A 12,865-nucleotide genomic window follows, 5' to 3' on the forward strand; every position below is an offset into this window, starting at 1 on the left:
TATCCCCCTGGCGTAATTTATTAGTGTAACATTACATAAACAATTAGGATATTTCTCATAATTTGAGGTTAAGTGGCTTGTGGGCAACTCCTACACAACTAGCAAATTGTCTCATGTTTATCACAGAATTCTTCCTTCTGTCCTGGGTCAGTTATGTACAACCTAGAAAGGAAGAACTGGAAGTTGCTTAGACTTAATACTGGAAACCAACAAGAAGATCATGGCTTGATCTTAGACAATAACATGTGAATAAGAAGAATGTGATTAACGTTGGAATTCTTTCCTTATGCTCCTCCTGTCTTTTGTAACCATCCACATCACCAAGCCTCAGCTATCTGATGCACTGCAGCATCACATACAGCAATCTGTTTTTCACTTGGAGTGAGTTTGACCTTTTTAGCATGGTGACGTATAGTATCACAACGTTGTGATTTGCAAGTGGTGGGATAAAACACAAGACATATTGATTCAAGAGCCAGTTGTTCACTATTCCAGGTGGATCTAGGGTGATTATTTCCAAAAATATACTGAATTGTTCCACTGCATTTTGACCTAAAGTCAACTAAGATTTGACAGCTTTGGCTAGATTGTATATCTGCAAACCTAAAAGTAAAATTCAAGTGATGAAAGATTATGAGGCAAGCATAAGGTCTGTTCAAATACTTGCAACTTAATCTTCCACATTACTTATACTTCAACTCTATATCTATTATAGACTGTGTCTGGGGTGTGGCTAGAGTCACCTCTCCTTTTTGTAAGGTCTGTTCAAAACTTTCCTCCCTTGAACAGTTAGAAAATATCACAAGTAGCAAAACCAAGTTTGTTGTTGAATCAGTTTGTGACTGCAGAACCAGGATTCACTTAAAGACCTCTGAAATAGCAGGATCTATGTGCATCATACCACAGAGTTGGTATGCTTTCTCTTCCTATGTAAAGGACCATATTTTGTTTTCCAACAGACAGAATATGTGCCACCAGGCTCATCAATTTATTGTTCAGATGAAGCAACAAAGCTTTATATAGTACCCAGTTGTTGTTAAACTTTTTTTTTAGATAGGAATAGGCAGAAAGACAAAAACAAAGAGAAAAAAGTATGTACCTGTTGGGTAGTGTTCATTCACCGGCCAGCTGTCAACCTGAAGTGTGGCATTGCCACCATTCCTGGTAAAGCGTACCACGTGGTATTTGCCATCATTTACAGGTGTGCTTTCCTCTTTAATAGAAATGTCCACTGTGCCAATGTTGAAGACTACACCAATCTTGCCTTGCTCCTGAAATGAAAGAAAAATGAAACAAATGCTTGTAATCTGGTGCCTATTAGGAGAATGTTCTTGGCCTGTAAATCTCAAATGGGTAACTGTGCCGGTAGATGGGACTAAAACATTTTGAGCATTGTCAGGACACATTTCATTGGCTCTGCTTCACTGCAAACATTGTCTTTCACACTCTTCTTTACAGCATTCACCTGAACATAGTGACTCATTTGCTGCCTTAAAACATCACAGAGGGCAGGTGAGAAATCAGGCAATAAAAGCAAGGAGATGTGGATAAATAATTATTTGAGCAACATCTTTACTGATTAGTAATTACTTGTTCAATTGTCATCTGAAATGTAGCCACAGGCAGGCTGTATCCCAACTGTTTCACAAGCAGAATAACAGAACAAAACAAACAGTCCCCACCCCAAAACAAGTAACTGTGGGATCCAGCAGGGAGAATGCAGTTACAAGATGGACAAAATTAGACGGGGGCAAAAATGTAATTAGCCAACTTTGAATTTGACCACCTAAGGGAAGCTAATTGCTTTTGAACAAAATGGAGAACCCTCCAGACTTTCAAAAGGCAGGAGTAGCCACAGACTTTTGTTTTTTCTACGTCACACCCCAAGCAGTGCCTTACCAATAAAGCAGTCCTCCACAGTGTTTTCCCAAAACTTTCCACCAGTCACTGACTGAAAGGGAAGAGTAGCCAAAGCCAGTTGTACCAGCCATAACTCTTCCTCCTGCAGCTCCCCTCATGTAGTTCCAAGTAATGACCAGATTCAGTGACTTTTGGTTGTAAAATACACACCCATAGTGCATTCAGTTTAGATAGCCACATTTATTAACACTGACTTAAACAGTGCCAGAAATTCCCATCGCTGTATAATATACATTTAACTAGAACACATCTTCAAACCCTCAACAAGAAGACGCACAGTATGCTGGTATCACTATTTATGAAGGCATATTAGGTCTACTGCACAGATTCAACTCTTGGTGCAGGCAAATACATTTGCTAGCCATCCATACTATAAAATGGGCATTGGTCTTATCAGCTGTCTCAATAGAGAAATCAAGGAAGAAACAACAACAGAGAGTGGACAACCATCTCATATCCAAATACGGCCTCTTCAAAACAAAACTGAGGTATACTAAAGGGTGCATGAGACAATTTTGTTACTGCTATTACCTTACATATCTGCTCGTGGACAGAGGACTCCATCCTTCAGAGCTGTTATCCTGACTGACTTCACTGCATTCACCTCAGCAATAAGAAAAAAATCTCTCCTCTTGTACTTGAAGGCCACCTCACACTCAGACTCCTCTCCTGGATTTACTCCTGTCTCCTGGTATCAACAGACCTTTTCCTTAAAACCTCCATGTCTTCTAATTCTCACAGAGACCTTTCCTGATTCCTGCTTTACATTTCAAAGTTTCTTCATACCAAATACTCATCACAAGACCCTTTTCCCAAGTTCCTCATATCTTAAAGACCCTTCTTTTTTTGGACCTTTTTTCCTAACACCATCACCCCTGTTCTTCAGGCTACAACACTGTTATTAGGAAAGGAAAACAGCCCTGTAGCTGAAGAGGTCATTAAAAAAACTGGATTGTGCTTTGACTACTTGAAATTTAGCACTGTAACAGTACACACCCTGATATTATTTCTCTCATCTTATAATGGTAAATTTTAGACTTTGCTAAATGCACGCTGGATAGTAACAGTCCCACGTACATTCACACTACTGTGCTTTGGACAGACTTCCCTTCAAGATATCAATAAACTTTTTTCACTGTAACATGGGGTAAGTGGATTGCCACTCCCAGCAGATGCATGAACTCAGATACTATTTGAAAATAATCAACCTTTCTTCTCTTATGCTACCCCAAAAATAAGGGCGTTTTCACTGAACAGAGGTTTATTTCAGGTAAAACCATTGCTGGCACAGCTTTACCACTTTATTGACATACAAAGTAAGTGATCTCCCAACACTTTTAGTGAATCTTTTGCTGGCAACCACATAATTATCTTTATCTGAATAGTAATTAGCAAAGAACAAGTGATTCATTTTTGCTCAAAGACTCAAAGGATGTCTATGACTAGGTAACCTGGTTACTGACTCCATATGGTTTTGCAAGATGCTGCCTTATATTCAACCTCCCGGACAACCTCTCACATAGCTTTTCAATCGCCGTCAGTACATCAATCTTCTTTTGCAAACTGTGACCACTGTGAGAAGAGTGAAGGCATAGAGTAAGCAGGTAAGATGAAGAGCTGCACCTTTTCTAATGGAGCAGATCACCACCACCACACAGGATGAAGGGATTGAGGTATTCATCAGAGAAAGCTGCGTACCTTCAAGCCCTACAGTCTTAACAGGCAGAGATAAAAACTTGCAAGTGGGGAAAGGAATGGTGGGAAGTTTAGCTAATCTCCCCTGCAGAAGGAGAAAACATTTCCGATCTCTCCTTTGAGGAAAAGCAGATAGCACGTTTCACCATTCCCTTTCCCCAGGCTTGGAGGAAAAAACATATTTAAAGAGCTAGTAATAAGCCATGGATAAGAGGGCAAACTGGGAAAGAGATAAGATTCTAGAAATGGAGGACTGCAAACCACCAGCAGCCTTTGGTCTGCTGGAGGAAGGAGGGGAATGAGCAAATGAGTGCCCTCCCCATCCAGAGCAGATTGCCACCCCCTCCCGCAGCCAAGGAAACAGCCCTTCTTAAAGCTGCACAACACTTTGTTGCAGCTGAGAAATGCAAAAATTTGTCTAAAAAAAAAAAATAATCACAGGCCTGACTGAAAGCCTACTCCAGCTCTCCTCAGTCCCTCTCTGGCGCAGAGCTCCCCGTGACTCTTTAGGATGAGTTTTGCAGAAGCACAACTTCATGCTGGATTTTGATACTCTTATTTGGACTGAGTAGGAGCTTGTCATGGTTCTGTTCCAATTACCAAGATAAAACACAATATAACACAACACTCCAAAAGCAGGGCACACACAGACTTCAAGATATAGTTTATTCATTATATTTTATATCCCTAGGGCATGAGACACTATGAAAAAAAGCAACAATTAGTTTACACATTCCTGACAGAAAAAAAAAAGTAAAGCAAAACAAAAAGAAAATCCTACAGCAAAGAACAGTGAGCATGGACACAGGGGACAAATCCAGGATTTAATTTCAAGATCTCTTCAGTTCCACAGCTTCCTACAGTACACCACCTCATTAAAAGCAGCTTTTACCAAGACCTACCTTCCTTCTAAAACTGAAAGACAAGCTTTAGTGTTTAACACTTCATGGTGGATGTGACCTTTCATTCCTTTCCCCATACAGTCAGCTAGTAGATTTTCTTTCCACGTTATCAAACACAGGTGTTAACCGGACCAGTAAGTATGTAACAAAGAAAGATTTACCTTTGAGCCACTATCTGTAACGTTTATTTTGTAGTTAGAGAAAAAAAAAATCCTAACCATACAGCAAGGGAAAAGCTGAATACATAGCCACACAGGGTATGGAAGTTACATGCTTCCAAAAGGGCTCAAGAGAATTTTGATAGGCAGTGTGCATTTTTTCATCTCTGCATTGGTATTCACTGGGCTGCCCCAAACACTTTCCATGAAAAGGTGACCACTAATTAACCTTTTTAAAACCTCCAGGTGACATCAAGTGCTGGAAAACTGAGAACCATTTTATTTATAAATAACAAAGTGAACTTAGCAGTCAATCTGCACTTTACTTCTCCCCTTCTTTATTTAAGGCTACTGTGCCAAAAACATTTTTTAAAGTTTCTCAAGAATTTATCTTTTGCTGATTTGTTCCATAAAATTGCTGCCCTCAAAAGCCACATTACCTTCTCCTCAGTTACAGTCCCTCTGGAGATAAACTTCCGCCATGATGACTCTAAGACTTCAGGCAAATAATTGTGATCATGTAATGGAATGGTTGTAGATAAATAATAGAAACAAAATAAAGGAAAGTACTAAAAAGAACGTACAAGGACACACCTTAACCTCTCTGTTCTATACCATGTCCTTCCACAGGCTCCTGGTGGCAGCTTCTTGTTACAGGCCCTGCTCCCAAAATATTTTGAACATCATTAAGTGATACAGGGGTGAATCTACAGCCTGGATCAGGAGACCTGCAATCTATTGCTTGGTCTTAAGCATTATTTCACTTTGGGCAACTTTTTACCTTCCCATGAAACAGATTCTTCATCTGTGACAGAGGGGAGATAGTCACCTATCTGTCCAAGCTCTACAAGCCCTGTAACCCAGATATAGTTTACGTAAACACTGATGATACCCTGACAATCCCAACCCTTTCAGCCCTGAGAAAGGCTGCAATCCAAGAGGGGCAGGTCCTAAGGTTTTTTTCAGCTTCTACCTTCAACTTCTCTGAAACCTATTCCTTTCCTTGGAAGGCACCTTGGGAACTTTTCTGAGGTCTGACATTTTTGCAGGTGTGCTTTTTTTCTTTTGTTTCCCCCCCACCCAAAGAGGACTAGAGCCTGTCTGCATGCAAATTGTCAGGCCTTTGTTTTCTCTGTGCTGTGCATTTACATTTTGAAGGCATCTGTCTTTCTCCAGCAAACCCGGTGAAAAGAAAGTCAAATGGGGGTGGCAGTGGTTTTGTAAGATGAGCAGTTGGAGTGTGTTAGAGAGGACACATACGCAAACAGCCACATGCACTGTGTGCTCTGAAAAGGCCTTTACCTTTGGGTCTTCTTTTTCCTAATCTAAAATTCAAATTATCCAGACTGAAAGCGTGCAGCTGTTCCCTGTGTGCAGAAAGCATTTAATTTGAAAAACCAAGAGAGAGAACCCCAGGCAATAGAACAAATCCTACTCCCAGCTGCATCGATATGAATTGATAGCAATTCTGTTGAAGAAACTCTATTCTTACTGATGCAAGTGGAGCAGATTTTATCCCAGCATCTTTATGTTGTTTTGTTTCTTTTTCTGAAACTAAATGTAAAATAAAAAAAAAAAGCATTTATAAAACATAACTGAAATCCAACTAGAATCCCATGATAACTGTGTTTTCTCACACTCATTTTACTTCATCATTTTTTAATAGTCACTACTATGCAGACTGCCTCCTCCTCCCACCCTGGCTGGTTCCAGCATGACTAGACATCAGCGCAAACCTGGCAGACAATATTCCTAGCTACTGCTTCCTGAAGATCACTGCTGATTTTGCTGCTCTCATTTGAAAGTGATACAAGCTCTTTCAGTAATACAACAATCCATTTCACACTGTAGAAAGGTTTTGTAAACATTTTATTATTTTTTCCACAAATGCCACATGCATACACTTCAACTCTGCTACCCTCTAAATTCAGGAAAATTGCTTTGTTTTCTTATAACCCCAAGCACTGCTCCTCCTGGAATGGCTTCCTTCTATTTAAGGTCCTCAGACTTGCAGTCTATGTTTTTAAAAAGAGATTGAACTTTTTCTCCCTCTTCGGAAGTTTTTCCACTTTAAGTCTTTTTTTGCTTGATTTCCTTTGGGGTTTTTTGTTTGTGTGTTTTCTTGTCTGGTTGGTTTTTTATTTTTGCTTTGGATGTTAGTCCAGCTGTCAGATCTCTCACTTTCTGTGATTTGGGGGACTTTGCACCATATTGCTAAATGTAGCAAGGTATCCAGGACTACTGAAGGTATAGATGTATATTCCACTGAGGACATTCACTAATTACTACAATGCCAAATCACTTTAGGTGAACTTTCACTTGTAAACAGAAACTCAAAGTTCTTTACTGATTAGGAAAGTAGTAAGAACCAGTACTGTGCTTAGAGGACCCTTCTGAGCAGCAACTAGAACTAAATGCATGGCTGGACAGGCCTTTCCAGGATATGTATGTGAACGGATTTAAGAAGGGGAAATTTTAGAAGCTGTGTTCAGCACAGTGTATAAGGCAGTTACTTCTACACCACTCTGTCTGGTCATATTTAATTCCATGTTTAATACCACTGGGAGGTAAGTCTGAAATCAGAATTCAATATATACAAAACTCTATAACTGGGTAAAGGGAGAGCTTACTGGATGAAGTCTTCCTTTATCCAAATAACGATGGCAGGGAAGGCATGCTCAAGAACAAGTACAGCCACTCTGGCAAATATAATAATCAACAAAAGCAGCAAATGTTGTTAAAGAAATGACAGGCACTGAAGCTCGCTTGACTTGGAAGCTTTTGATCAGGGTTCCAAAACTTTACAGCTATCTTGAAACAAGAAAAAAAAAAATGTTATTAAGGTGAGAGGAAATACATAGGCCAGCTAATTTTGACCGATTTTTGAGAGCTATTATAAGGAACAGTACATCGGTTTTTGTTATATACTGCTTATTACTGCTTCTTTAATGTGTTGAACCAGATCCACTAAATGCCAGTTACAAACCTTTTTATCAGAGAGAATGATACACACAGAGGACAAAATAAATAGAAATTATTACCCTTTGGGGCTGTGGTTTTTAAAAGAAGCAATTCTCACAGATACATAATTTATAAGGTTAAAATGGACAATTGTTATAATCTAGTCTGCTCTAAAATTTTATACAGGGCCATATATCTTGTCTGAATTGATTCTTTGTTGAACTATAGGATATATTTCAGAACAACACTTATTTGTGATTTGAACATTTACAGCCAAGGAAAGAAGCCTCAGAGTCATTGCAGTTACTTCTTTGATGAGATTGGCCCAGTGTTGAACATGGTCAAAAAGGCAAGTGGAATGTCAAGAATTATAAAAAAAAAGGAAGAGTGTAAAAAAGGAAAATCTCTGTTATAAGTTAATGGTGCACCTTTGACTTTAATTCTTGAACACAGTACAAAGATCTGTACAGGCTGTCTCAAAAAAAGAAAAGAGGAAATATAAAAGGTTGAAAAAAGTACCACACTTGAAATTGTATCTATAAACCCATAAAAAATAGAGATGATTCAGCACTAATTTTTTTAAAAACTCGAAGAACTACAAATACTTAATAAAATCACTTGGTAATAAAGTTTAAGCAAAGATTTTTGAGACAGTACGTAACTGGATTGCACAACTTACTGTCACAGGATGTGTTGGATGCCTAAGATACATTACAAAAACAGACAAATTCATGGGAGGAAAGTCAATCAAGAGCCATTGAATACAACAATGTGAATATAACCTCCTGCTCAGCAGTTCCTTAGAAGCAGATCACTACCGTTTCTTTTAACTTTTATTTCCTATATTGAAAAAACATCTAGCATCACACTTCCATAAATGACTTGTAAGACTGTGATCAAGTCAAAATTTTCTTGGAGGTTCTTCTTCCTGATTCTTATTCATTTTATAAAGTGGTGAAACACTGAAACTGGCAAAGATTAATGAGAAACTAATCTTTTTCATTGAAGGTTTAGAAAGGGTAGTTTAGATAAACATCTGCCAGGGCCAGGCTGCTGTATTTAGTCCTGCCTCAGAGTAAGAAAAGTGCTAGAGCAGATGACTCAAGGTTCCAGCTTCATCTTTCTGTGCCTGCAAACTCTCCCCCCAGCTTTTCAGAGCATAAGGGAAAAGCACTCAGCTCTCCGAGTTTCTCACCTGAAAGCAGGTTTTCCAGTCCTTAATTTAATCTTCCCCATGGCCCCTGAAACTCCCTCAGTTTACTAAATACTTTTCTTCAGAATGTAGACACCAGAAATTTTTAACTTTAGTTTACAGAAATTACACAACTACTTTGGTTGATATTTTCAAAGACCACATTGTCTTTTGGCCACAGTCTTACCACAGGGGCTCATGTTACACGCTTATTCATCACAACTGACAGGCTTACTCAGGAGAGTTCTCTAGGACTGTCCCTGGTATTGAAAGATGACATCTACTCTTTGTTTTGAGACATATAACATTATTTAGCTCGAGGGAAGTGAATATCAATTTCCTTGTTAAGAGCTTACTGAGCTATCCAAACTGCCCTTCATTTTTTGCCAGTTGACTGTTTGTTTATGTGGGGCACAGACTATTAGACAATGCTTTTTTAATGGCCCGTACTACAAGAAATTGTAGCACAGCAAGACAGTGCTACTAAAGTATGCCTTATTTTTTCCTGTTCTTGAAATTTTTTTTGACCAAAGACCTTTGCAATAACACAGAAATACCAAGTTACCAGTGGGATATAAAATTGCAGTTCCTTTAACAAATTTTTCTCTTACTTTACTTTTACGTTATCTCCTTCTCTCCCTTCATCTTTCCCTCTTTCAATCTTTGTCTTTTGTCTAATAAAAGTTTCTTTTACAAACAAAACTATCCTGAAGTCAAGCCAAAAAAATGGACAAGCAGCTCAATTCTGTGACAAGCCTACCAGGGTCAGGAGTGGTTGGTTAGCTACTACATCACACATGAGATAAGATTTCTTTTCCACTTTTACTGCTGCTCTGTTGTACCTTGAACACGCCACTTCTGTTTCTCTTCCTCCATTTTGTCTTTTTGTATTACGAAGCCACAGCTTATCACAAAGTACATTTGTATATATCTGGGCCTCCAGATGTGGTTGTAGTACAAATAATTAATATCAAGCCGAGTATCTTGATGTACAGTATCATCATTACCATGACCAGGCTTGTACTAAGCTCACCCTAAACCCATTTCCTCAAAATCTGAGGAAAGCTGTGGCACATCTAGTTGCTCTTACTTAAATCTGACACCTGCTGAGCAAAGCCTAGAATCAGTGATATTCAGCAGTCTTAAAAGGGAGGTTTGCTTCTGTGCTGCTTAGCGCCTAGGACCGTGTGCCCAATTAAATCTTGTCTTCCTATAACGTAAGAAAGCACCAGTACACTGCCAGTCAATTACCAGGCAGTAAAATGTTAAAAAGAAATACATGCAGGTGTGTTTAAGCTACACAATTCGTGGAAAACAATTGTTGTTACACAGCTGGTGAAGCACCAGCCATAAGGCTGTTAATCCCTCTCATGCAGGGATATCATAATGCAAGTAAAGAAACAGAAATTAGCAGCATGCTGAAAAGGGGCATTTCCTAGGGAAACAGAATGCAAAACAAATTAAGAAAGCGATACCTGTCCATTGGTTCACTAGTAAATATGTTATTCAGATGGCTAATTTGTGCCCCCAGCTTACAATACACGTAATGAAAACCTGCCCTATCTGCCGGTGTGAACTCCAACTTTTAGGATTAAACATTCTGACAGTGCCTTTTCAAAAAATTAAGATTATATCCTGGAAAGTTTTGTAAAATGATACCTTTTAGATATTATTCTGGACTAGGGCAGAAACAGAAACAATTCTGAATGTTGGCTTCTGTTTTTCTAAATGACTGAGCCAATGCATACTGTGTGCTGCATATTAAACTCAAAGCATCCCCAAGCACTCCTCCTGCATTACAGAAGTCGGCTGATTAAAAGCAGGCCTTTACATTTCTGTTCCTAAGTGCTGCCGTGTAACTCTCTCCTCAGACAAAAATGTGACCAGCTGCTAAAAATGTCACATCCACTCAATAAAGGAAAGACTGCAGTAACAAGTCAGATTTTAGTAGGGCACAAGAACAAGCAACTTGTTCAAATGTGGAGATCTTCCAGCAGAAAATATCTCCATTCATCTCACAATGTCTCCCTTGGAGTTTTAATCCACTGGGTAACATAGCCAACAATTTACACTGACAGAAGCTAAAGTGGCAGTTACACAAAATGCAGCATCAAAGATCTGATACTTACAGGCAGCACAGAATAAACCACTAGGCTTCCTTATCAAGAGTGTTGGTACAATTGTGAGATGTCTTTGGGCTGAAGGCACAGCATATATCACTCTGTAATAGCAATCAGGGCTGTCTGTCTCAACCCATAACCCGCAGAAAAGTGAGCACTTGTCAGGAAGATGGCATTAAAAAAATGACGCTGCAGTCTGACAGGAAAGGCGATCACAAATATCAACTTGCCACCATCCAATTAACCCAAACACAGTAGATATACAAGTGCAAGGGCTGAAGAGGCTTTGAATGAAATTAATCCATTTGAACTTGGTTTTGCCTAAACTATATTTGTTTGTAAACTCTATTCTACCCTTAATCATAAACAGTATTACAGGGTTTCAGAGTATTCCAAAACGCATGCTCAAAGGTATTGTATCACTAAGCATTATATATATCACTACATTTTCATTTCTCAGCATGTTTTTTCTATCGAATTCTAATAGAATTTAATGCATCCTGGGTCTATGTTCTATGTTCCTTTTGAAATCCACATAACAGATTTCATGAACTGTATATAAAATCAACAGTGTATTATAAACAAAGCAGTAAGTCGTCTTTATCAGACAAACAAGAGGTTTGAGCTAAGGTTCAATAGACCTCTCCAATCAGACAAGATAACAAGGAAAATATGAGTATATGTAAACAGAAACAGTGCCTGGATTCGACCAGAGGTTTTCTAGCTTTTCAAAGCTTGCTTTTTTTTAAACTGCAGAATTTTTTTTAAAGCAAGTGTAACGTGGCTTTTGAGATGTGGCTGGACTCCAGCAGAAGTCTTTTCCAACCCTGAAACAAAGAGGTTTCCTACGATTTTGAATGAGAGTAGAAAATACAGATTACGATATACACGAACAGTACATGAACATTGCAGTACAGGAAACTTTCATTTCTAATGCAATTACCCTAATTACCCCAAATAATTTACTTCTCTGCAGATTTTAATAATTTTCTATGGCAGAGCACTACTTGGTAAGGAACAGTGGAATATTAGACAGTGATGGAAAAAGAGAAGCACATAGTGCTTTTGAACACACAGCTCACAAAGCAGGCCACCAGTACCATTTGCATGTTGGAAAGCAGGGACAAAGAAATCACTTGCCAAAATTTTGCAGGAACCAGAAGTGACAGGAACAGAGCAAACAATTAATGTAATCTAATTCTTAGGTCAGTAACCTGTCATTTACATTACCTCCACTTTACTGCCACAGAACACTTCAAACATTCACATTTCACATATGCATAGGACATACTAACTGCTAAATAAATTCACATAGAACCCTCCCATTTTCCTGGACAGCCTTTATACCTAGCTCAATGCATGTTTTCCCATGATCCACTGTTGGGGGATCTCTGTCTAGTATTCTGTGGTGCCCATTTCTAGGCCACATTTTAGTGAATCAAGATGGACTGCTTGGAAAAAGTTACGACTTGGCCATTTGCTTATCTGTTTTGTGTTGTGGAATTTGCTTACTGTAAAGCTGCTTGGCAAGGAGGTATCAGCCAGAGACCTGTGCCAAGTTTGTACTATGTTGGTTAGATCAGAACTCCTGATGTCAAATTGAAACTTGATTATTGAGAAAGGATGTCATACAGAAAGCTGAAGTAGTTCCAGGACTAATTTTTGGCATAGTAGAGTTAGAAGGAGTAGAAAGTAAGGAGAAAACTAATGTCACAATTTCAGCTTCTGTACCTCTTCCTGATATCTTTTCCTCTGTACCTTCTAGGAAAAAAAATATGAGATGTGATAGGACAACCAATATATCAAATGAAACTGCTTTCTTAGGACTGTGCTGAGAGCCTAACCATATTGCAATCCCAGCTGCCCTTGGATGATGAGAGTCCTCTAGATTCTCTAACACTTTGAAATCAGTGGGAG

The 12,865-nt window shown here is 38.8% G+C and overlaps 1 protein-coding gene across 7 annotated transcripts in view; it reads right to left on the reverse strand.

Moving 5' to 3' along the window:
• Positions 1-12,865, reverse strand: part of NRXN3 (neurexin 3) — a 983,888-nt gene that overhangs the window by 134,863 nt on the left and 836,160 nt on the right. For all 7 annotated transcript variants that reach the window (XM_059819968.1, XM_059819967.1, XM_059819969.1 and 4 more), the window contains one exon: positions 1,100-1,271. In XM_059819968.1, the coding sequence (XP_059675951.1) occupies positions 1,100-1,271 (172 nt within the window). The remainder of the gene's footprint in view (positions 1-1,099; positions 1,272-12,865) is intronic.

The sequence above is a fragment of the Gavia stellata genome, chromosome 7 (genome assembly GCF_030936135.1).
Source record: "Gavia stellata isolate bGavSte3 chromosome 7, bGavSte3.hap2, whole genome shotgun sequence".
Lineage (NCBI taxonomy): Eukaryota > Metazoa > Chordata > Aves > Gaviiformes > Gaviidae > Gavia > Gavia stellata.